The 22,359-nt window shown below is 32.9% G+C and overlaps 1 protein-coding gene across 1 annotated transcript in view; it reads right to left on the bottom strand.

Annotated features, from left to right (window-relative positions):
* Positions 1 to 22,359, bottom strand: part of LOC139495630 (protocadherin Fat 3-like) — an 88,924-nt gene that overhangs the window by 45,562 nt on the left and 21,003 nt on the right. The window contains exons 6-8 of the mRNA XM_071283921.1: positions 18,959 to 19,133; positions 16,137 to 16,270; positions 285 to 456 (exon numbers count right to left, since the gene is read on the bottom strand). Coding sequence (XP_071140022.1) covers positions 285 to 456; positions 16,137 to 16,270; positions 18,959 to 19,133 — 481 coding nt within the window. The remainder of the gene's footprint in view (positions 1 to 284; positions 457 to 16,136; positions 16,271 to 18,958; positions 19,134 to 22,359) is intronic.

The raw sequence follows: 22,359 nt of genomic DNA, 5'->3' as shown, positions 1-22,359 counted from the left end.
ATCAGATATGTGCTTAATTTCAGAGGTTCGAAAAAGTATTCGAAAATAAGAGGGCCATAATTATATTTAAAATATACATAAATAATATATATTTTAAAAAATTGAAACATCAAGGGCTATTCAAGGCAACATATATAATAAAGAGTAATGAACATTTATACTGAATTACATATTTGAATAATACAAATCGCAAAATCTCCATTTGTTAGAATCGATCTAACAATTAAGAAATTAAATTTGAATTGTATTCATTTTTTTATTAGTTAAACAATTAGCATACAAACCATTGTTTAGAGGTTGTACCGATGATATATTGAATATAGTACTGTTTGGAACAAGATAACATGAAATAACATCTCCTTCAAAATCAGTGACATTAATTGTATGCAGCAAAGTGTTGGTGTTGGCGTCTTCAAGGAAACTAACAGTATCCGGCAAACTATTGATGACAGGCGCCTTAAATATATCAACTTATAATTATAATTAATCAAATGATGAATATACATGTTGTATCAAAATGAGTGCCCGTAGAAAACCACCGACCTTCGATAGGAAAACTGACAATCCTAGTCAATTAAGATTGGAATCGAGTGCACCCGCACGAGCGCGGGGTTCGAACTCACAACCTCAGTAGTAACCACTTATACCACTCGGCCACCGAGTCCCCAATGGTCAGTTGAGAACTAAACATACGACAAAAGGGATGATCAACTGTCCCATCGTGAACTTTTTATTTTCTGTAGCAACATTCCCACTGCGCCTGTATATGACGTTTATATCTCCAGTTATACAAAGTTTCAGTTCTTGCGTTTCCTATCATTATACAGGTTTGCTACTGACAAAGAAGCTATTTAACCCGGGTTCTTTTTAATTAGAAAAAAAGTCATTTTGTTATACGGTCTACGTACACCATAACCATTTGTTTGACCGATATGGAAAATCGATATCCCTAATGACCACAGATATGCTCAATTTGTCACCATCCAGTCCTCGTTTGGTCGAACTTAATAACATACCCGGAAACATCGCAACATCGAATACTTACTTGTAATGAGCAATACGACTGGGTGTACTAGTGGAGCTGTTTACCCTTCCAGTGCACTTGAGTTTACCTTAGTTGTTTTTGTTGAGTTCTTAATGGTCATTTTTTTTTTCTGAGAAGAGGTATGTAACGGTTGTTTGTTTTTTCGTGTATTTATTATTTTCTTGCTTGTCTGTCTCTGAATTATGGTTTTGGATGCCCTCAATTTTTCACTTTTTCGGAAATTCTATGTAGTTGTATTGTTCACAAATTATTTCGGTCGTGGTAAATTTAAAGCATTGTCAACAGGAACACACTTTTGTCTATATTGTTCTTAGTGCTGGTTCAATTTTTAAAATTTTCGTGTCTCTATCGGCAAATATCCTTCATCTGATCATGCAAATTCTTGTTTTAATTTCAAACTTTCACAATCGGACATATCGTAGGTTTAGTTGAACCGTGATAGCGAGTATATGAACACATCGTCAGTGGTCATGATAAATCGAAATAAATGTTCAGGACTATTTGTGAAAAGCTAATGTGTACAAAACTGTGTTGATGTTAGGGATACGTATTTGATAGTTCAAATAAACTTACGCCTTGTGTACGTATAAAATAGGAACTGAGGTGTTATTGTCAATGAAACAATTATTCACAAAAGACAAAAGGACAACTTCAGGTCACTGTATGACCTTCAACGATGATTAAAACCTGTCCAGACAGGTAAAAATATAACAGTTAAAAAGAGAAAAAAATGATATGGTTTACGACTATAACAGTAAAGGAAAAACATTAAAAAAGACAGAAACAAACAACAACCAATGGATTACAGGTTCCAGCTGGTTTAGAAGTGGCGCGGTTTTACATGTTAATAAGTGGTCAATCTTAAACTGTAAATAATTATTATACTGGAAACGCAGATAGCCTTTTAAAATCAATCCATATATAAAAAAAAACAAAAAAAAAAAACACAAGGCACAAAGTACCGACCTCAATATAGTCGCAGTTACAAAAAGCATGTTTTTCAACTAATATATATACTGCGGGTTTCCAGACATTCACCGAAATTAAATAGCAAAGAAGTCATTAGCAGACAAGGCAAAGCATGACTTTTTGCAATGGAAAATACAGGTATCGACAGAATACATGATGGTATTTGTAAATATCTAAATATCAATACATATATTCATATATGTTAAGTTGCATGTTTAGACTATTGTGTATTAGTAATGGTTACTTAAAGTTTAAAGATAAGTTAATATTGATATTAAAAAACCTTCAAACAACAAGGGATTTTAAGATCCCCGAGCGCGAAGGGCGAGAGGATTTGGACAGCTCTTTTTATCACTGGGGTAAAGCTGATGACCGTAACTGCATTCACGGTCATCCCAAGATGTCGGATGAAAAATTAAGTCAGTTTCTCTATTGTCTGTTAAAGTGTTTCTATATCATTTTCTTTACAAAGCATACATTGATACGATGTAAATTTATAAAAGATTCACACTGAAATCACCAATTACTACCGAGAAATGTGCATGAAACGGGAAATTCGATTTGAAAAAAATCGCTAAGATGACCGTAAATCATCATCAAAATATTTTCAAGATGACCGTAACATATAACAAGGATGACCGTGATTGGTAAAAAGATGACCGTAACTTGTAAAGGATGACCGTAATTTGTAAAGGCTGACTAATTTATAAAGGATGACCGTTACTTTTAAAGGATGGCCGTCAATTCAAAGAAATATCCGTATTTGTATTCATAGCTTTTTGTTGAGTTTGTCTCGGTTAGCGGATATAAATATGTTTCGTTAAAATTTTTAAAATACAAATTGACAGCGATACGACGAAAAGTTGAAGAATTTCAAACATGAATGTGTCCCTAGTACACGGATGCCTCATCTACACTATCATTTTCTATGTTCAGTGGACCGTAAAAATGGGATAAAACTGTAATTTGGCATTAGAATTAGAAAGATCATATCATACGGAAAATGTGTACTAAGTTTCAATATAAAAAAGAAGATGTGGTATGATTGCCAATGAGACAACTGCCCACAAGAGACCAAAATGACACATACATTAACAACTATAGGTCACCGTACGGCCTTCAACAATGAGCAAAGCCCATACCGCATAGTCAGCTATATAAGGCCCCGATATGACAATGTAAAACAATTCAAACGAGAAAACTAACGGGCTTATAAAAAAATGAACGAAAAACAAATATGTAACACATAAATAAACGACAACCACTGAATTACAGGCTCCTGACAGGCACATACATAAATAATGTGGCGCAGTTAAACATGTTAGCGGGATCCCCCCTAACCTGGGACAGTGGCATAACAGTACAACATAAATACGAACTATAAAAATCAGTTGAAAAAGGTTTAACTCATCAGATGGACAAAAATACAAGTAGACGTGGCCGGGTACTTATACATCCCGACAACAAAAAGACAGTAGGAACAGATCTGAGAGTACTCGCAGTTATCTGACAGCTAGTTCAAAGCCACTAACAACTAATAAAATAATCATGCATCTAAGACTAAATTCAAGTTGACTTCAACGTTATCAAAAACTTCCTCGATCAAGAATTTTAACCTGAAGCTGGACATACGGACAAACTAACAGACGAACGGACACACAGACCAGAAAACATAATGCCCATAAATGGAGCATAAAAAAACATTAATTAAACATTTGAATATCCGGTAATCGAGCCCATGTGTATGGTTCCAGAGGAAGCAGATTAAAATCTTAATTTGTCTTGCTATATTAACAACATTTCTGTATATATATAAATTGACAAGGTTCCCCCTTGTGATACGCTATTCGTACAAGACTATTTTAAGGATCCATCTTGCTAGTTTGGTCGTATTATTTAAAAAAAAAACATTTTCAAAGACGGTATAATATCAATGGGTGTACATGCATTAGCATTTTTAAAAAGGTGTATTCATTATATTTTATTAAAAGGAATCCCTGGGAAAAAAAATCTCTAGACTTTTAGGTAGGCTGTGCACCGCCTTTTTTTTGTTATACTAGTAAGGTGTCATTTTATCGCGCTTTTGTTGCATGTTTTCCCAACTTGTTCATGTGCATGTCTTGTTGCAAATTCATTTTAAAAATTAAACCCTCTACCATAAACAAGAGTGCACACGCTGAAATGTCTTTTTCTTTACTAATCATTGTTATTATGTTGATAGTCCTAAATATAAAGCTTTATTACAACTGTCACATAAACTTAACATTAACCAAGATAACCAAACAAAGATCAATGAACCATGAAAATGAGTCAAGGTCAGATGAACCATGCCAGACAGACATGTACAGCTAACGATGCTTCCATACAACAAATATAGTTGACCTATTGCTTGTAGTTTAAGAAAAATAGACCAAAACACAAAAACTTAACACTGTGCAATGAACCATGAAAATGATGTCAAGATCAAATAAAACCTGCGCTACGGACATATAGATCATAAAATATTTCCATACACCAAATATAGTTGACCTATTACATATAGTATTAGATAAAAAGACAAAACCTCAAAAACTTAACTTTGACCACTGAACCATGAAAATGAGGTCAAGGTCAGATGACATCTGCGCATTGGACATGTACACCTTACAGTCCTTCCATACACCGAATATACTAGACCTATTGCTTATAGTATCTGAGATATGGACTTGACCACCAAAACTTAACCTTGTTCACTGATCCATGAAATGAGGTCGAGGTCAAGTTAAAACTATCTGACTGGCATGAGGACCTTGCAAGGTACGCACATACCAAATATAGTTATCCTATTACTTATAATAAGAAAGAATTCACAATTACAAAGTGGTCACAGAACCATGAAAATGAGGTCAAGGACATAGGACATGTGACTGACTGACGGAAACTTCTTAACATAACACATCTATATACAAAGTATGAAGCATCCAGGTCTTCAACCTTCTAAAATATAAAGCTTTTAAGAAGTGAGCTAACGCCGCCGCCGCCTGATCACTTTATATCCCTATGTCGAGCTTTCTGCAACAAAAGTTGCAGGCTCGACAAAAAGATAAATATCGTGAACTATTTATTTGAAGCACGTCTTATTTTCTTCTACCTAGGATAATACTCTCATATAAATAAGTTTATACCAACATAATTAATCATTAATTTTGATACAAAAAAAAGGTAGTTATATAAATACGGATATTTCTTAAAATTGACGGTCATCCTTTAAAAGTTACGGTCATCATTTATAAATTACGGTCATCTTAAAACCAATTACGGTCACCCTTGTTATGAATTGCTGATTCTGTTACGGTCATATCGATTGTGATTTACGGTCATCTTGTCGATTTTTTCAAATCGAAATTTCTGTTTCATGCACATTTCTCGGTAGTCATTAGTGATTTCCGTGTGAATCGTTTATAAATTTACATCGTATCAACATATGATTTGTAAAGAAATTGATATAGAAACTCTTTAACAGACAATACAGATACTGACCTAATTTTTCATCCGACATCTGGGATGACCGTGAATGCAGTACTCAGACTGATATATACAAATAACAGTTACCGAATTGCATTGGAAACGGACTGACTAAATTGTAGTATAATTATCATTTATTTACATGTATTTAATTGTTATAATCTTTTTAGCATTAACCTAACATCATCGGGTAGTTTTATAAAATTAAGGGTCAAATTATATTTTTAAATTCCAACTTTTCAAAATAACAATTTTTTATTTTATAAATGAGTAAATCAAATTCCTATACAGACCTCATTTACAACTGACCAATAAATGTTCTCTACAAAAACTTCTTGTTATATATATTTAATGTTTTTTTATCTGTCAGTAATCATAAAAATGATTCGTAAAGACCAGACCATATGAAAAATATAAGTAAACTCTGCCAACAATTAATTATTTAAATAGTTTGTTTCAAAACTTTCGAACAGACCAAGATGCATAAGGTCCTTCACAATAGTCAGGTAAATGTTCATTTTGGATTTGATTCTGTAATTTTCCTACACTACATGCAATTGCAAAATAATTAACGTTGTTTGTTCAGTCGAATTAATTAATAAATCTCGGGTTTATTTATTTTTTTTTAAATAAAAAAACTATGCCTGTAAACTTCAATGAACAAAATCGTATTAAATAGCCTACATGTAACATCTTTAGAATCAAGTTATGTAGGTTTGGGTGGCTCGTTCAAAACGTGTATTGATGAGATATTTTTTGCAAGGTTGATCATCATTCTTAAATTGAAATACAATGTATTATTTATATATGAAAACAACAACTTTTATTTTGGTCGTCCGTCATTCTCTTTTCACGTCTAAATGAAGCATAAACAACTTGAAAAACAACTTCAACCTTTTTTAGTTTTATAATTGCCTGAAATCATTATATATTATAAATCGTAATAAAACGATAGTAAAGAAATATTAAAAAAAAAAATGTTATCATTTGTTATCACATGGTTATGTAGTAAATTGCAACCCCCCCCCCCCAAAAAAAAAAAATCCTTAAAAATGTTATACTGTTATTCAGTGATTTAAATGGAAATTTTACATTATAGCATTTTACAAGATCTTGTCTTCGTGTACTATGTACATGGAAAAATTTATGAAGTTGCCAGTGGCAATATTTCATGCACTTCATGACGAGAAACTTGGAATACCACTGGAAATTGAGGGTATATTGAATTAGGACAGAAATGCAGCCTTGCAACAGCTGGTCACATCCGGACCCCTCAAATATTTGATACTTTTAGCTCGCTTTTATTTTGTGAAACTGTATTTTTTTTTATTATACTTGAGTTTTAGGTATCTTATTCTATACTACTGCTCTCCTGGTTGGTCTCGTGGGGGTGTGTTCGCCTTAAGAGTGGGAGGTCGTTGGTTCGAACCCCAACATAGTCAAACATGGACGTAAAAATTGGCATTTGCTGTTTCAACTTAACACGCGGCATTGAAGAGTAAGAGCACAGACGTGTAGAGATTGAGTTAGAAATGTGTCCGGGTAGGGTGACTTTTCTTCCTGCGAACTGTTAGCTTGTAAACTTACACGTTAAAAATCCACCTCCGCATGTTGGTCTAGTAGAAAGCAGGGTTAATATTCATATTATATTAAATTTACATGTTTTCGTCCTGAATTTGCATTTAATTTGCCGCTAGACGTCATCCATTACCATTACCATCATTTATTTTACCATTACTATGCAGTGACGTGTTTTTCTTCTAATGGTTTATATTACACCTTCTTTAATTTTAACCGATCGAAATTAAAAAAGGACCGTGAGTTGATATTTTTCTACCAAGCACTTGTACCTGTTTGGTACTTTTTGACGGTAAATATTTTAAAATAAACTCCGTACTTTTAAAGTCATGTGGCGGTTTTTAGCTTATTATTCTGTATAGGCATCTTTCTATTACAAAAGACTGTATGTTGACTCTTTATATTTTGATTTGTCTGTGTCGTTTGGTTGCTGTCAAATTATACCCTTATCTCCTTTTATTCAAAACGAAAGGATTAACTTGGGTATAGAAATATTGACGTCTCTAGACTTCTCCGGTCCGACAATATAGCCTTGCTAAAGAGGTGCGTCCTTATGTCTGTTCGGATGTTTAAATACGCAGCTTAGTCTAGTCGAAATAGAGATGTCGTATTTCTGATGCTTGATGTGATGAGAGTTTTACGCTAACTATACGTTAAAGAACCATTTGAATAACTCTTTGAGGAGGAAATACAAGCTACGCACAAGTCAAGTGACTGAAATCTCTAAACAACAACAAAGGTCAGCTAAATCTTCAAATAATTCGCATGACCGAATTTAACACATTTTTGCGCCTTTTGCAAGGATAATTATAAATTAAAAAAAACTTAAAATAACAAAACCGCTCAGCAAGACAATATCTAAAGATAAATTGTTGCCAACTTTTTTTTTTATCCATTTTTGCTTTTATGACAACTATACCAGATATAAAAAAAAAAATATCAATTGTTCTTGAACAATTGAGAGGTCTTTCTTTTTGTAATGTAAAATACATATTCCAATAGACGTAGAATGTATTGAAAAGTTCTTAAACACACAAAAAATTGTTAAAATATGATAAAAATCAACAAATTCGCTTTTTAGGAGATGACCTTGACCTGACCTTGTGACCTTTGTGAAGGTCATCAGACCACAATGTCATTGCAAAAGACCCCACTGGTCTAGGACCTTTGGTTCAAGCGTTAAAGCTAATTTTACCTTTTCAGAACCGTTAACGGGGGTTATGCCCTTAAGAATACGTCAAATCTCTTCGGTCAAATGTAAAAAAGTTGTGCCTCAGTCACCTAAACATTTTTCACTGTTTTCAATTTCTGTAAGACAAAGGTCAAGGTCAACCATAAAAACCTTTAAAACACTCTAAAAATACCTTAAATAAGGTCAAAAACATATAAGCTATCTGGGACATGACCTTGACCTTTGACCTTTTGAACTTTGTCAAGGTCATTAGTCCTCAATGTCATTGTTGAAGATCCCATGGGTCTAGGACCTTTGGTTATATAGTAAAAGCTGATTTTGTCTTTTCAGAAACCTAAAACAGGGGTTCTGCCCCTTAGAGAAAGGTCAAATCTCTTAGGTCAAAATGTAACAAAGTTGCGCATAAATGACCATAACATTTTCCACTATTAAACACTTCTCTAAGTATTAAGGTTGCTGAGATTATTCCATAACAAGGTGTTAGGTCAAAGGTCAAGGTCAACATACACATTTGACCTTGAGGTATTTTTCAAAGTCACATGAATTGATGATGAATGGTGAAGATTCTAGGTGTCTACGACTTACGGTTTCTGAGTTTTGGTGGCCAACCGACACCGGTTAATTTTCATAGGGGCATAACCCTACCAATGAGTCGTTGAATCTTTTTGATCCAAATGTAACGAAGAACCAGCGTCTGGTCTTAAACAAATTTCACCCTTCGTTTTTTTTCTACATATTACGGTTACGGTGTTGGAACGATAACAAGGTTTTTTGGTTTCGGAGGGATTAACCAAAACACTTTGACTGAAATAGGTTGAAGTTGCGCCTTATTGTAAACTTACAGTTATTTGGCAAACACATCATATCATTTACTGTCACAGTTTCTGTGGAATAACGATAACAAGCAAAATTCAAAATTTAGAACATGACCTTGACCTTTGACTTTGACCTCAATTTCCTTCAAATGGACCAAGGATTGCATATCAAAAGACTGTAGGCCTCTACGACTTATAACGTATGAATTTATCCAACAAATCGCCTATCTTAAATTTTCAAAGGAAAATAACTCCCATAAGATGTCTTCCGATCACTCAAGTCAAAATAAACCAAATCATTCTCAAGAGTAGAGGAACAATTTGGTGAAAACAGTTTGCTAAAATCTTTTATGGTTTTAGAGATATAGCGATAACAAGAAAAAGGGACGTGGGGAGATAACTCATATAAGAATAAGTGTTTGGTCACACAGGGTGAGTTTTGAAACCCCCATTACTGTACAACATCATTGGCCAAAAAATCCATTCGATATGTTGTAAGACAAAAAAGCATCTCAGACGGCAGAAGAAAAAATAAAAAAAATTTAAAACCAATTCTTCAGAGAACAATTGAAGGTCTTTCCACCTCGATAATAAGAATGCAATTTAAAAAAACGATGTTAGAAAATGTCACTCCTTGTTGATGTAATTTGGTTCTTCGAATTGATATAAAAAAATAAGATTAATAGGTATATGCAGAAGACTTAATTGTTTTAGTATGAACAGAAAATAATTTTTAGCAAAGGTCAAAATCTAGAACGTCAAATTGACCTTTGACCTTGACCTCAATTTCATGGTCATAGGTCAGTGATTCCAAATCGAAAGACCCCAGGTCAATCATTTGTATGGTTGTGGAGAAATACTGATTTCAAATACATAAGGGGAGAAAACTCCTATAAGGGTTAACAAAAACACTTTGACTGAAATAGGTTGAAGTTGCGCCTTATTGTAAACAGTTATTTGGCAAACACATCATATCATTTACTGTCACAGTTTCTGTGGAATAACGATAACAAGTAAAATTCAAAATTTAAAACATGACCTTGACCTTTGACCTTGACCTCAATTTCCTTCAAATGGACCAAGGATTTCATATCAAAGACTGTACGCCTCTATGACTTATAACGTATGAATTTATCCAACAAATCGCCTGTCTTAAATTTTCAAAGGGAAATAACTCCCATAAGATGACTTCCGATCACTCAAGTCAAAATAAACCAAATCATTTTCAAGAGTAGACGAACAATTTGGCGAAAACAGTTTGCTAAAATCTTATACGGTTTTAGAGATATAACGATAACAAGAAAAAAAGGACGTGGGGAGATAACTCCTATAAGAATAAGTGTTCGGTCACACAGGGTGAGTTTTGAAACCCCCATTTCTGTACAACATCATTGGCCAAAAAATCCATTCGATATGTTGTAAGACAAAAAAGCATCTCAGACGGCAGAAAAAAAAATAATCAGAAGAAAAACAAAAGGTCTTTCCACCAAAAGTGGAAAGACCTAAAAAAAGAAAAAAAAAAAATCAAAAATCAATTCTTCAGAGAACAATTGAAGGTCTTTCCACCTCGATAATAAGAATGAAACGGCAGAAAAAAAAAATAATCAGAAGAAAAACAAATGGTCTTTCACCAAAAGTGGAAAGACCTAAAAAAAAAAAAAAAAAAAAATTAAAAATCAATTCTTCAGAGAACAATTGAAGGTCTTTCCACCTCGATAATAAGAATGAAATTAAAAAAAAAGATGTTAGAAAAGGTCACTCCTTGTTGATGTAATTTGGTACCTCAAACTGATATAAAAAAATAAGATTAAGAGGTATATGCAGAAGACTTAAGTGTTTTATAATGAACAACAAAGATTTTAAAGCAAAGGACAAAATCTAGAACGTCAAGTTGACCTTTGACCTTGACCTCAATTTCAAGGTCATAGGTCAGTGATCTCAAATCAAAAGACCCCAGGTCAATCACTTGTATGGTTGTGGAGAAATACCGATTTCAAATACAAAAGGGGAGATAACTCCTATAAGAATAAGTGTTCGGTCACACAGGGTGAGTTTTGAAACCCCCATTACTGTACAACATCATTGGCCAAACATCCATTCGATATGTTGTAAAACGAAAAAGCATCTCAGACGGCAGAAGAAAAAAAAAAAAAAAAAAAAATAATCAGAAGAAAAACAAAAGGTCTTTCCACGAAAAGTGGAAAGACCTATTAATCAGAAGAAAATGAAAAGGTCTTTCCACGAAAAGTGGAAAGACCTAATAATAATCAGAAGAAATACAGTAAGGTCTTTCCTTATAGAAAAAGGAAAGACCTTAATGACATTTGTCACCTAAACGAGACTGCCGTGGTTGTACGCTTCAAAATATGAGTTATTGTCACTCAAAGAAGATTTTGTTCTGAGTGTTCTGCTCACCTTCTCCAAGTTTGGCTGGATAGGATATAATGTATGTAACCCCTGATGTGGACTACGTTATTTAATGTTAAAAAAAATAAATGCAAAGAGAAGTTACGCTTAAAATATCAAATATGAATAAAAATCAAATATATAAGAACTTTGTGAGCCAATTATCAACTAAAGACCAATGATCATACGTCACTAAATCACTAAATGCATCTGATTATTTGATTGCTACCTTAATGTCTAGTGGCAAATATGTCATGCATATTCACGACGAGATACAAAACGGATCGACATGCAGCAAATGATAACAATATTAGAGTGACACTTTAATAAGAAAGAGCGTTTAACAGAGGTTAAATGCATATCGTACTAGAATAAAGTTGAACCATGATCAAAATTCCCCACCCCTTTTCCCCCTCATTTTTCCCCACGGTAGACGAATACCAAAAACAAAACGATCGACACGCATTTACAATCTATAACGGCCACAATAAGTAAATGAGATCTGAACTTATTTTGTAAATAAATTCCTACTGCAGCTAACATTTCCCGGTTTCGGACAAGCTTGTATTTTCACCGTCTAATTATTGGCCGGAGATATTTTAAAATGAGTCAAAAAGCACTTTGGTTCTCTGAAATTGAAAATAACAGTATTTCGCTGGCTGTTTTTTTTCCTCCCAATCCTATTTTGGACCCCCTGATTCTAACAGGGCGTGTCTAATTATATATATTAAATTAGTCATGCCCGATTAATTTTTTAGTTAATTCAACCTCAACTTAAAGACCAACACCCACAGTGTAGATACTATTCTGTACGCTATCCGGAAGTCGCGATTTTCGAAGCGATGATTTCCAACTGGCTAACACAACGGTTTTGCCTACGGTGACTTTTCTCATCATTTGTTAACACCTATATCAATAAAGTGCTTTGAACATCTTCAAGGTATGTATAGCATCATAAATATGTGTAACTGTAACAAAAACATGCACTAGAACATAAAATATACGTGTGCATCATACCAACTTGATAGAAAAAAGTGAAATCGATGGACAATTTTGCTCTCGTAGTACAAAGCAAATAATCTTTGATTGCAAATATTTGCATCAGTTTACAGTTAAATATATACTGTTTCAATATTCTTTTCGTATTTAAGTAGAATATTCGTATTTCCCATAAAAAATATGTTTTCCATGAGGATCACAAAATAAATTACTGTACGATCAGTCTATAACTGACTGTATCCTAGAAGCGATTTCATTTTTTTGACTGTATGACCAGTCGTGATTTTGAAGGAAGAAAAAAAACAACGGCAATTTGAAGGTATATACGTGTCTATGTGATATTATGAACTGTCCAGGGAACTATAACGTGTAATATCTTTCATCAGACAATATAAATATAGTTCTGATGATTTTTGTAGACTGCAAAATAATTGTATTTTTGTTCCGTCAGTCTTATTTAAAATCAAATGCCTAAAAAGCAATACATGATTTGCTTGTGGACTTTGTAATAGTGTATCGTTGCAGTTATCTGTTTAGCTATTACATTTTTAAAGACTATTTACACCGTCCGCCGTTGACCAATTGATGATAACATAAATCAAGCTTGTCTCTTTCGAAATTACAAAAAAATGCATAAAGAAAGCTTTGCGAAGGGGGATAATTCATGTGATAAAATTTGGGTAAGTTTACAGAAATCATTACCTGAAATGAAAAGGATATTATCATTTTTCTTTAAAAAGCGATTTCTGGGTTAATCCATATATATTTCATTGTACTGATTGCATTTGTTAATTGCGTGACAACTTATGAAAATGATAATAATTTGCTTATGCACTGGCCCGAGAACACAGTTATTTCGTAGTGCACTTCTTTTAGACAATAAATTCAAATTAAAAAAATCGAACCTGCTCTTTCTCAAAAAGATTTTTACAGTGTAGTGTACTACCAGTGAGATAAATAATATCAACATTATAGAAACTTCTACCAGCTCTAACTCAAAATATTGACAATTCTGTGTTAAGGGGGTGTAAAAGTCAGTTTGACAGCTTCAGACGTGATAAAATTTGACCTTTTTGAACTGGACCAAATCACTACTTAACATAAAGATTCAGCACCCAAATTTTCTTAACATGTAAATACATCCCCCTACTTAATATTTCATGCATTTGATATCAAGAAATAAATTTGGAAAGTGTGTCAAATAAAACATGCAAGTTATACACTGTTTACACTAGGGACTATAAAACCAAAGACAACGAAAACCAAAGGACGATAACTGTGTCCTTGGACCTACTGTCACCCTTTTTAACAGGATTTTCCACAGAAAAATCGGTTGGTAGGTTGAAGGTTGGTGCGACCATTAAAACGTTTAAACCCGCTGTACTGAAACTTTAAAATAAGTTGGGAATTGGATTGAGAGTTGTCTCATGGGCACTCATACCACATCTTCTTATTTATATTATTTTGGTGATGTTAGAATGCTGCCAAACATTGTCCATGCCCTTTACTCATGAACCGTTCAATCAAAGCTTTTAAAATTTTAATTTCTCTACTGATGCCAAAATAGAGATTAAGTTTGATATTGACGATTTCGATTGTTCTGGTCATTAGATATGCTTCTTGGAAGATTTAAAAATGGTGTTTCCATTCGTGTCCGTGCGTTTTATTAATATACGGTAAGTTTAGAAGAGTTGCGTATAGTAAATGGGTACCACCCAATAAGGTAGTTGAAAAGGCCTTATCACGGAAAGAGAAAACTGATTTTTTTTCGAAAAATCAAAACAAGAGGTGCACAATTGAATTAAATGATAAAGAATCTAAAAAAGATTCATTAAGTTAAGTGTCTGAAGGAATTTGTGAATATAAAATAGGTACGCCCAATATAAGGCTATGGCAAAGTCCGTATTTTAGATATAGAAACATAAAAAATATTTTAACCAAAAATTCGAAATAGAAGGTGCATAATGCTTTAATTGATAAAAAATGGAGCAATTTCAGAAGACTTTAATAATTGGTTTAGGAAGTGTTGGAAATACCTGATGGGTGCCCCATATAATGCAAAGTCCGTATCTTATATAAAGAAACCCCATAAAAGATGTTTACTAAAATTCGAAATAGACGGTGCACAATGCAGTCATTATCATTTATGATAAGGAATCCGAGTAAGATTTAATTAATATTCATATCAGTGACGGATCCAAAAAAAGGGGATCCGGCGGTTTGAAACCTTTTTTTAACTATCAATGAATTTGTATTGGAACATATATTTGGAATCCCCCTTTCTCCTGGGTTGGACCCTCTCTCCATTTAAAAATGGCTGGAAACCCCATTGTATATTAAGTAGTTTATGAGGAGATGCGGTTACAAAAACGGCGAAACATATTGTACCGGTTCAACGAACGAACGGAAAGACGAACATTATTATCATTATAAACCACCGCTTTACAAAGGGGTGTACAATTGGGGATCAAAGAGACAGCTCTACTTCCAAAACAAAGTGAATGAACTGTGATCAATTATAGGCAACAGTACGGCCTTGAATGTGTGCAAATACATGCATTTTTATATAACAATTAAATCTGTGTGTTTGTACAATTTTAAGTATAACGGTGGACAGTTCGGAAACTTATACACACAAGCAGTAAGTCGAGTACACCGTATTAAGGTAAACATGTTTCATAAGTTTTCAGGATGTGAATTTATTGAAATATATTTGTGTTATTTAGAAAAATGCCACCTTCTAATGTAAAACTATTGTAAATAACTTTGAAATCACCACTAGAATACAGTGAAATAAAGACTGATCATACAGTTTCAAAATATACATGCGAGACTGATCGTACAGTGAGAAATTCAAACAAGTGTAATTTTCTTATTTCTGGCTTCAAAGATCTTGTTGAAATTTTTACCACCATTTGAAATATACTTCATTTAGTTAATTAAGTCTGGTGTTTACGTTAATTTGTACACTAAGAGGGTAAAAAGATAGTTTTTAGGTTCACAGACTGATTTTCCTTAGTGATGCACTTGAAAATATATTGATTAAGGCAAAGATACGAATAATGAATGTGCTAAATTTAATTCTTAACCATTTGAGAAAACCGATGTCAGCTGAATTAATCATTAAGCAATGTACAGATGATCAACTTACCATTTAATTCAGTATATCCATCAAATTTAAAATGCGATCCAAAAAGTTCTCGCTTCGAAAATCGCGACTTCCGGATAGCGTACAGAATAGTATCTACACTGTGACACCGGGTTAATAAGTTCGAGGTAAAATAAGTAAACAAAAGAGATCCTTTATGAAATGAGATCGTCCCAGGTATCTTAGATAATTATTTTGCGTTGAATAACAATGAAAATTGCACGAGCAGTTTTGTAAAACTTAAAAAAATTCAAACCAATCCATGAACTAAGAAAGGCATTATGCAACGATCTTACTACAATGTTTAATTTATAATCTTTCAGAATAGGTTAATTCAAAGAGCCAATATGTTTACAAGGATAGTCTCTTAATGTTCGTGATGTATTTTTTGTAAAATGTGATTTCCTAATTTGTTTTGAGACATAAGTTGACATCGTATGTGTATAAGGACTAATGATATATCAATTAGATCATACATACCTGATTCGGGATAATAATGATTGTCAATACGCCATCAACAGTATCATTTCCATCGTTACATGCTACAGTTATAGTGTATGAAGGATTAACATCATAATTTAAAGTCACTCCGGAGTCCAAGTACACACCATAATCTGAAAATGATGTTTAAATTCATCAAAGAAAGATTCCAGGCGCATTATTTGGTACGCAAGACACCCGTTTCGATACATAAAACTAATCATCGGCGCTAAAATCACAACGATGAGAAAGCAAAATTAGATACGAAATTGTAGAGCATTACATCCACAAATTCCGAAAAGCTCCAATTTTCTAATGACAGTCTATGTTTTCATTCCTTTATTCAATTCAAATAACCTTGCATGACCTTCTCATGGTAAATCAATTGTAAATTTGTTTTGCCCAGAATATACATGACACATTGTGGCACCGGACGTTAAGGTTGGATTGTGTGTGTTTGGGGGGGGGGGGGGTCTAAATATTTTTTTTTATTGTAAATAGCTTGAAAATTTTTATCTCGTTTTTATTGAAACTATCAAATTTAAAATTGAAATGATATTTATTTTTGAGACTTCTTTTAAATGAAAAAAAAAATCTTGGGTAACATCTTTTTTTTTTTATAACCAAAGATGACATTTCTATTCCTGATATCTATGATGAGTTTATTTTTATTGATCATAAATTTTTGTTTTATCAGGCTACATTACTCTTTTTATAACGTTAAGCAACCAACAATCAATCAATCAATCTTTTTATAAGGAATGTACGGTGAATTAACTGATTTTATTATGTAGCTTAGAAAACGAGTATGGTGACCCCAATTTTTATTTCATTTTCAGAAAGCACATTTAAAGAGCTATCTTCATATTTATTTTCAATACATCGGTTAGTTTTTATTCTATTCACCCACAACTGCTTTTCCCATGATTAACCTTGTTTATCCTTACAAAATAGACAAATTTAGAGCTTGAGAAAATCTTGGTGACCAATATATTTTATACATTTTTGATAATAGCATGAGATAAATTTTGGCAAGGTATTGTTTAATAGTAGGTTGTAAATGTTACATACATTAGTTTTATGAAAAGGAGAAAAAAATGTCACTTTGTTTGATAAAATCTGAAATTTCGTCGAAAAAGAAACTTCAAATGCTCAAAGTATAAAATCACTCTTCAATAAGGGGTTTATCGAGTTCATAGTGAGTCATCATATGAAAACTTACGAGCGTTTATTGGATTTAAAAATGATTGACATATTTACTCCATATGGACGAATGCTACATTGTACTTGATTTTCGGATGTCGATTTAGAAAACTTTTATGTCGCTGTTATATATATCTACATCTTCCGTAATGCATCTAAATCTGATCAATTTTGAGCCATGCGATTAAAAATATGACACCTGTGTTAACTTCATTTCAAAGAAATTATTTTGTTTTCTAGTGGCAGGATAATTCACATCAAGGTAACTAAGTTTAAAACAGAGCTGCACTTTTCTTTTTTTTAGATGACCAAAATTGAGACACTAATTTCCAAGTCATTTAGAAGGCAATGTGTTATCCCTTTTTATAAACTTACACATTTCATAAAATATAACTTTGGAAGAGTTAAAAGAAGCTAGTATTATCTATTAACTTCACCTTCTTCTATATAAATGATGTGCTTTCACTAAATAAATCAAAGTTTGGTGACTTAATATCTTGACCTACATCTAGAAATTATCAATGAGGATCGGTTTAGAAATAAACCTACCTCAAAAGAAATCATTGCAGACCCCAATTGTGAACTTTACGACAAAAGAAACATTTCAGCTTCCCAATTTTGAACTTTACATTTCTATGTATCAACATTCCAGCAGCGCATGCATTTGTAGTATATTTCTCCCAGTTGGTACTAAAAAAGCTTGCATTTCCTATCATGATTTCCTTGATAGAGGGTTTCTGCTTACAAGAAAGCATTTAAACGAAGAGTTGAAGTTGAAATCATCTCTTCGAAAATTTTACGGACACAATCAGGAGGTGGAATATCAGTTTCAGTGATGACGACGGAAATGTTCTGATTGTTATAACCACAATCCATCCTCTTTTCCTTGAATTTGACATACCAAATTAGACTTATCATTAGGTTGTACTTAAATGAGCGGCACGACGGGTGTCACATATGAAGCAAGATCTTCTTACCCTTCAGGGGCACCCGAGATCACCCCGGTTTTTGGCAGGGTTCGTGGTGCTTAGTCTTTAGTTTTCTTTGTTGTGTTTTGTATACTGTTGTTTATTTTTGAGTCGGTTTCCGTCTTTTGCCATGGCCTTGTCAGTTCGTGTTCGTAGTTCGGTAAAAACAACCTTTACTAAATTAAATTTTTGAACAACTGAAAGGTCTGTTCATTCGGAAGATGCTTTAGATACTGTCAATTTATTGACATGCGACGCAAACAACTAAAATCTATAAAAAGTTTATTCATTCTATTTTCACCTGACTAACTTACCGTAACTGGTCCACAGCAAATATCAAATACAGTTTTTAATGTCAAAATTCGGTTAAACATGACCTTAAAACACAAGAACGTATTACGTTCAAATATATAGACAATATGTCTCTCTAGTTCATCATAAATACATAATATTATGGTGAAAATAAATTAATACAAAGTAAAGACTCTTACTATAAATATTTGAACAGCAGTATTGCACACGATACATTAGAAGCCTTTTTAGTTATCTATGTAGAATGTAGTATGATTTTACAATCGTTTAAGATATATGTTACTTCAGTAAAAATTTGGAATACTACATTTTTAATAAACAATCAGTTTTAAATTTTACCTGTTGTTGTTGAAGGTATGGCAGAAACAGAAAATGGAATACCACCTCCTCCATTCTTCTCGCATGTTAACGGGTCAGTAACTGTGTCTGTGGCATTTATTGTAAATATAAGAGTGTTATCTGGTATATCCTCTGATATTGACACATTACTTGGAAGGTTGTTAATTACAGGAAGCTGAAATAAATAAATGTCCAACTTTTAAAGCAAAGTTCATAATGATAACAGTTTACATGGAATGCAACTTATGACAAAATGGTTTTTCAAAGGCCAATAATTCAAAAGTTCAATGGTTTAGAAATCTAATGATTCATACAAAAAGTTTTCTGAAATACACATGTAGTTAAAATGCTTATTGTTTGAATGAATCCATATTTATCACGTTTGGGGGACGTCTTTTTGTCATCACACAACCATCCTTTTAAACTAACTGTGCTCTCCTTGCCGACCTGTTCCCTTATTCATACGAGCCAGACTTCATACAGAAGCTTCATTAACTTTACATTCCGCTACATAGATGATGTCAGCTCAATAAATAAGTAAAAATTTGGTGACTATGTTGAACTTATCTATCCCAATGAACTTGAAATAAAAATACCCCAGATATATTAAAGTCAGCCTCATATTTTGACGTTATCTAGAAATTGACAATATGGTTCGGTTGAGAACAAAACTTTAACACAAAACAGATGATTTCATCTTTCTTATTGTGAACATTCCTTTCTATATCGCATCATTTCAGTAGTTTCTGCCAATGAAGTATATATATTCCAGATGAAACGATACGCCAGACCTCATTTCCTATCATGATTTCCTTGATAGAAGGTTGCTGCTTACAAGAAAGCTTTTGAACCAAGGATTCGAAGTGATTAAGTTGATGACATCCTTCGAAAGTTTTTTTGGACGCAATCAGGAGTAGACCTCCATAGAATATCTGACTCATATATAACCACAGCTTTGTTCTGATTGTTGAGCTACAATCCCATCCTCTGTTGTTTTATTGTGACATCATGCAATATGATTTATCACTGACTTTGTACATGTCATGGTTAATGTCGGTCTCTCTTCAATTAATGAGTTTTGATTGTCCCTCTTGTATCTTTAGCCTCTTTTTTTTAAACAATTTACATGCTAACATAATATTTTGCAAAACAATTGTATGAAGAACACTATCTTCAATTCTGAAGGAGAAAAAATATGCCAGGCTTCGATCGGCATCCATGAAAGAGCTTGTTCCTATTCCGCCGAAATTTCTTTTTAGGTTTTTTTCACAAGAAATCAAAACCTCTTTTTTAATACCATTTAAATGCTAACATAATGTTTTGCAAAACAATTGTACGAAAAAGAATTCTACCTTCAGTTCAGAAGGAGAACAAATATGCCAGGCTTCGATCGGCACACATAAAAGAGCTTGTTTCTATTTTCCCGGTATTTTTTTCCACAAGGAATCAAAAGCCTAAAGTTGAGTAAAAACAACCAACATCATGTCTAAGGAAAAACGTCGATAATACAAACAATTGTCTACAGATGGAGCAGTAGTTTCTGAATTACCAATGACACTAGCTTTACTAGTTTACGGTAGTATAGAAGTTTAAACGTTCGCGCCTTCTGCTCATTTTGTTGCGCAATGATATTGTAAGTCATTATCATTGTCGTAATTAGCCACTTCAATTAATTTGGATTAATACAATTAATCAATTTTAATTAAATACATTGAAGATGAGTAATATATTTGGAAACTGCAATATTATAACTTTATAAAGTTTATTGTAGCAATTTTCATTGTTGCAAATGCACTTCCGTTTTGCAAAAGGAGAATGTTCTTAACGTCGGAGAAGAGATATAGAGAAGATAATTCATAAAAATCGAAAACACGTAGACTGTTTTTCATGAATACTGTAAATCAGATGGAAAACGATCTTCATTTTGATAGCTTATTAAGCAGTTTCGCACTTGTTTTACACTCGAAAAGGACCAGAAAATATGCGAAAAATGTATTTAAACAAATGGTGAAATGTCTGTAAAGTAAGTATTACACATCGTCCGCTAATTATCAGACCACGAATTTGTAAAAACTTTTAAAGTACAAAAAAGAAGCTTTTTTAAGTTATTGTCCTGGGATTGCACTTGTACAGACAAAATAAGTGCAACGCGAGGAACATTGGAACCCCGTTCTTTTATTTAGATTGTAACAAAGATTTGTTTATATCACAATAATGAGTGTTTTCATCTCAACAAGTTTGGGTGGCATGTCCCCTTAGAGTATTTATTTAGAAACTTTGTAATATATGTTTTATGGAAGGCTCCAGGGGGTAAGGAGAGGTTACTTATTTTCAATGTAGGAAAATAGTCATTAGAAAAAAGTATTGGGGGGAAAACTAAACATCCAGAAACACACACAGAACACATGCTAGATAGATTGAACACATTTTTATGGAGGCTGTGATACCAATTCCGCATGTTGATCATGGAAAGAAAGGGAGACCCAAAAACATTATGAACATAGTTCATAAAAGGGCTGAAAGGAAAATGCCTGACTACGAAACATGACATTATGCTCAGATAATACACAAGGAATCAATTTGAGGTGTTTGACTGACCTTTTTAGCACCTTCAGGGTTTCGAATGAATACTTTATTTCTCTTCAAAGTGCAGTAAAATCAGATTTAATATTTGAAGGCTAAAGTTTTTTGAGTGTTTTGTGTGTTTGTTGTTTTTTCAAAAAAGAAGGTTAGGCAGAGCAAATATTCAATAGTAAAGGGTCTAAATGTGGTTTACAGAATAGAGAATAAAAGGCAAACAATGCAAAATAAAGGGCTAAACAATTAAGAATAGACACAAATAGACAATGAATAAAAATAGAGAATAACAGTGTTCTAAAATATACAGAATTGAATAATGGGCAAAATAATTAAAGTATTGAGAAAAATTATCTAAAACATTAAAGAATAAAAATATAAGAGACCCCCAATCCAAACCCCTTGTAATATATCATCCAAATTTACAATGTAGTTTGCAAAAATAAATGATTTGTATTAGGCTATTGTGCTTCAGATTTTAATATTTAAGTTTAAAATTAATTTTATAGAATAAATTAGTTTACTTTTATACATTGTCTCTCCATTCCAGTTATTATGTATAACCCCTGACATTTTTTCTAGTTATTATGTATAATTCCTGAAAATGTTAGTAATTATATATAATCACTGAAGTTGTCAGTGATTATACATAATCCCTAGTTCTACAAATTCACTGTAACATTTTTCAGTTCCTTGACCACATTCATTCTGTATTATAGACCTGTGTCAAATATGTAATCACAATCCAAATTTAGAGCTGTATCAAGGATGAATGTAGTGTCCAAACTTGTCCCAACTATTCAGGTTTCGACCTCTGCGGTCGT

Source organism: Mytilus edulis, chromosome 1 (genome assembly GCF_963676685.1).
Source record: "Mytilus edulis chromosome 1, xbMytEdul2.2, whole genome shotgun sequence".
In the NCBI taxonomy this organism is placed as follows: Eukaryota; Metazoa; Mollusca; class Bivalvia; order Mytilida; family Mytilidae; genus Mytilus; species Mytilus edulis.
This window is presented reverse-complemented; position numbering and strand designations above follow the sequence as displayed.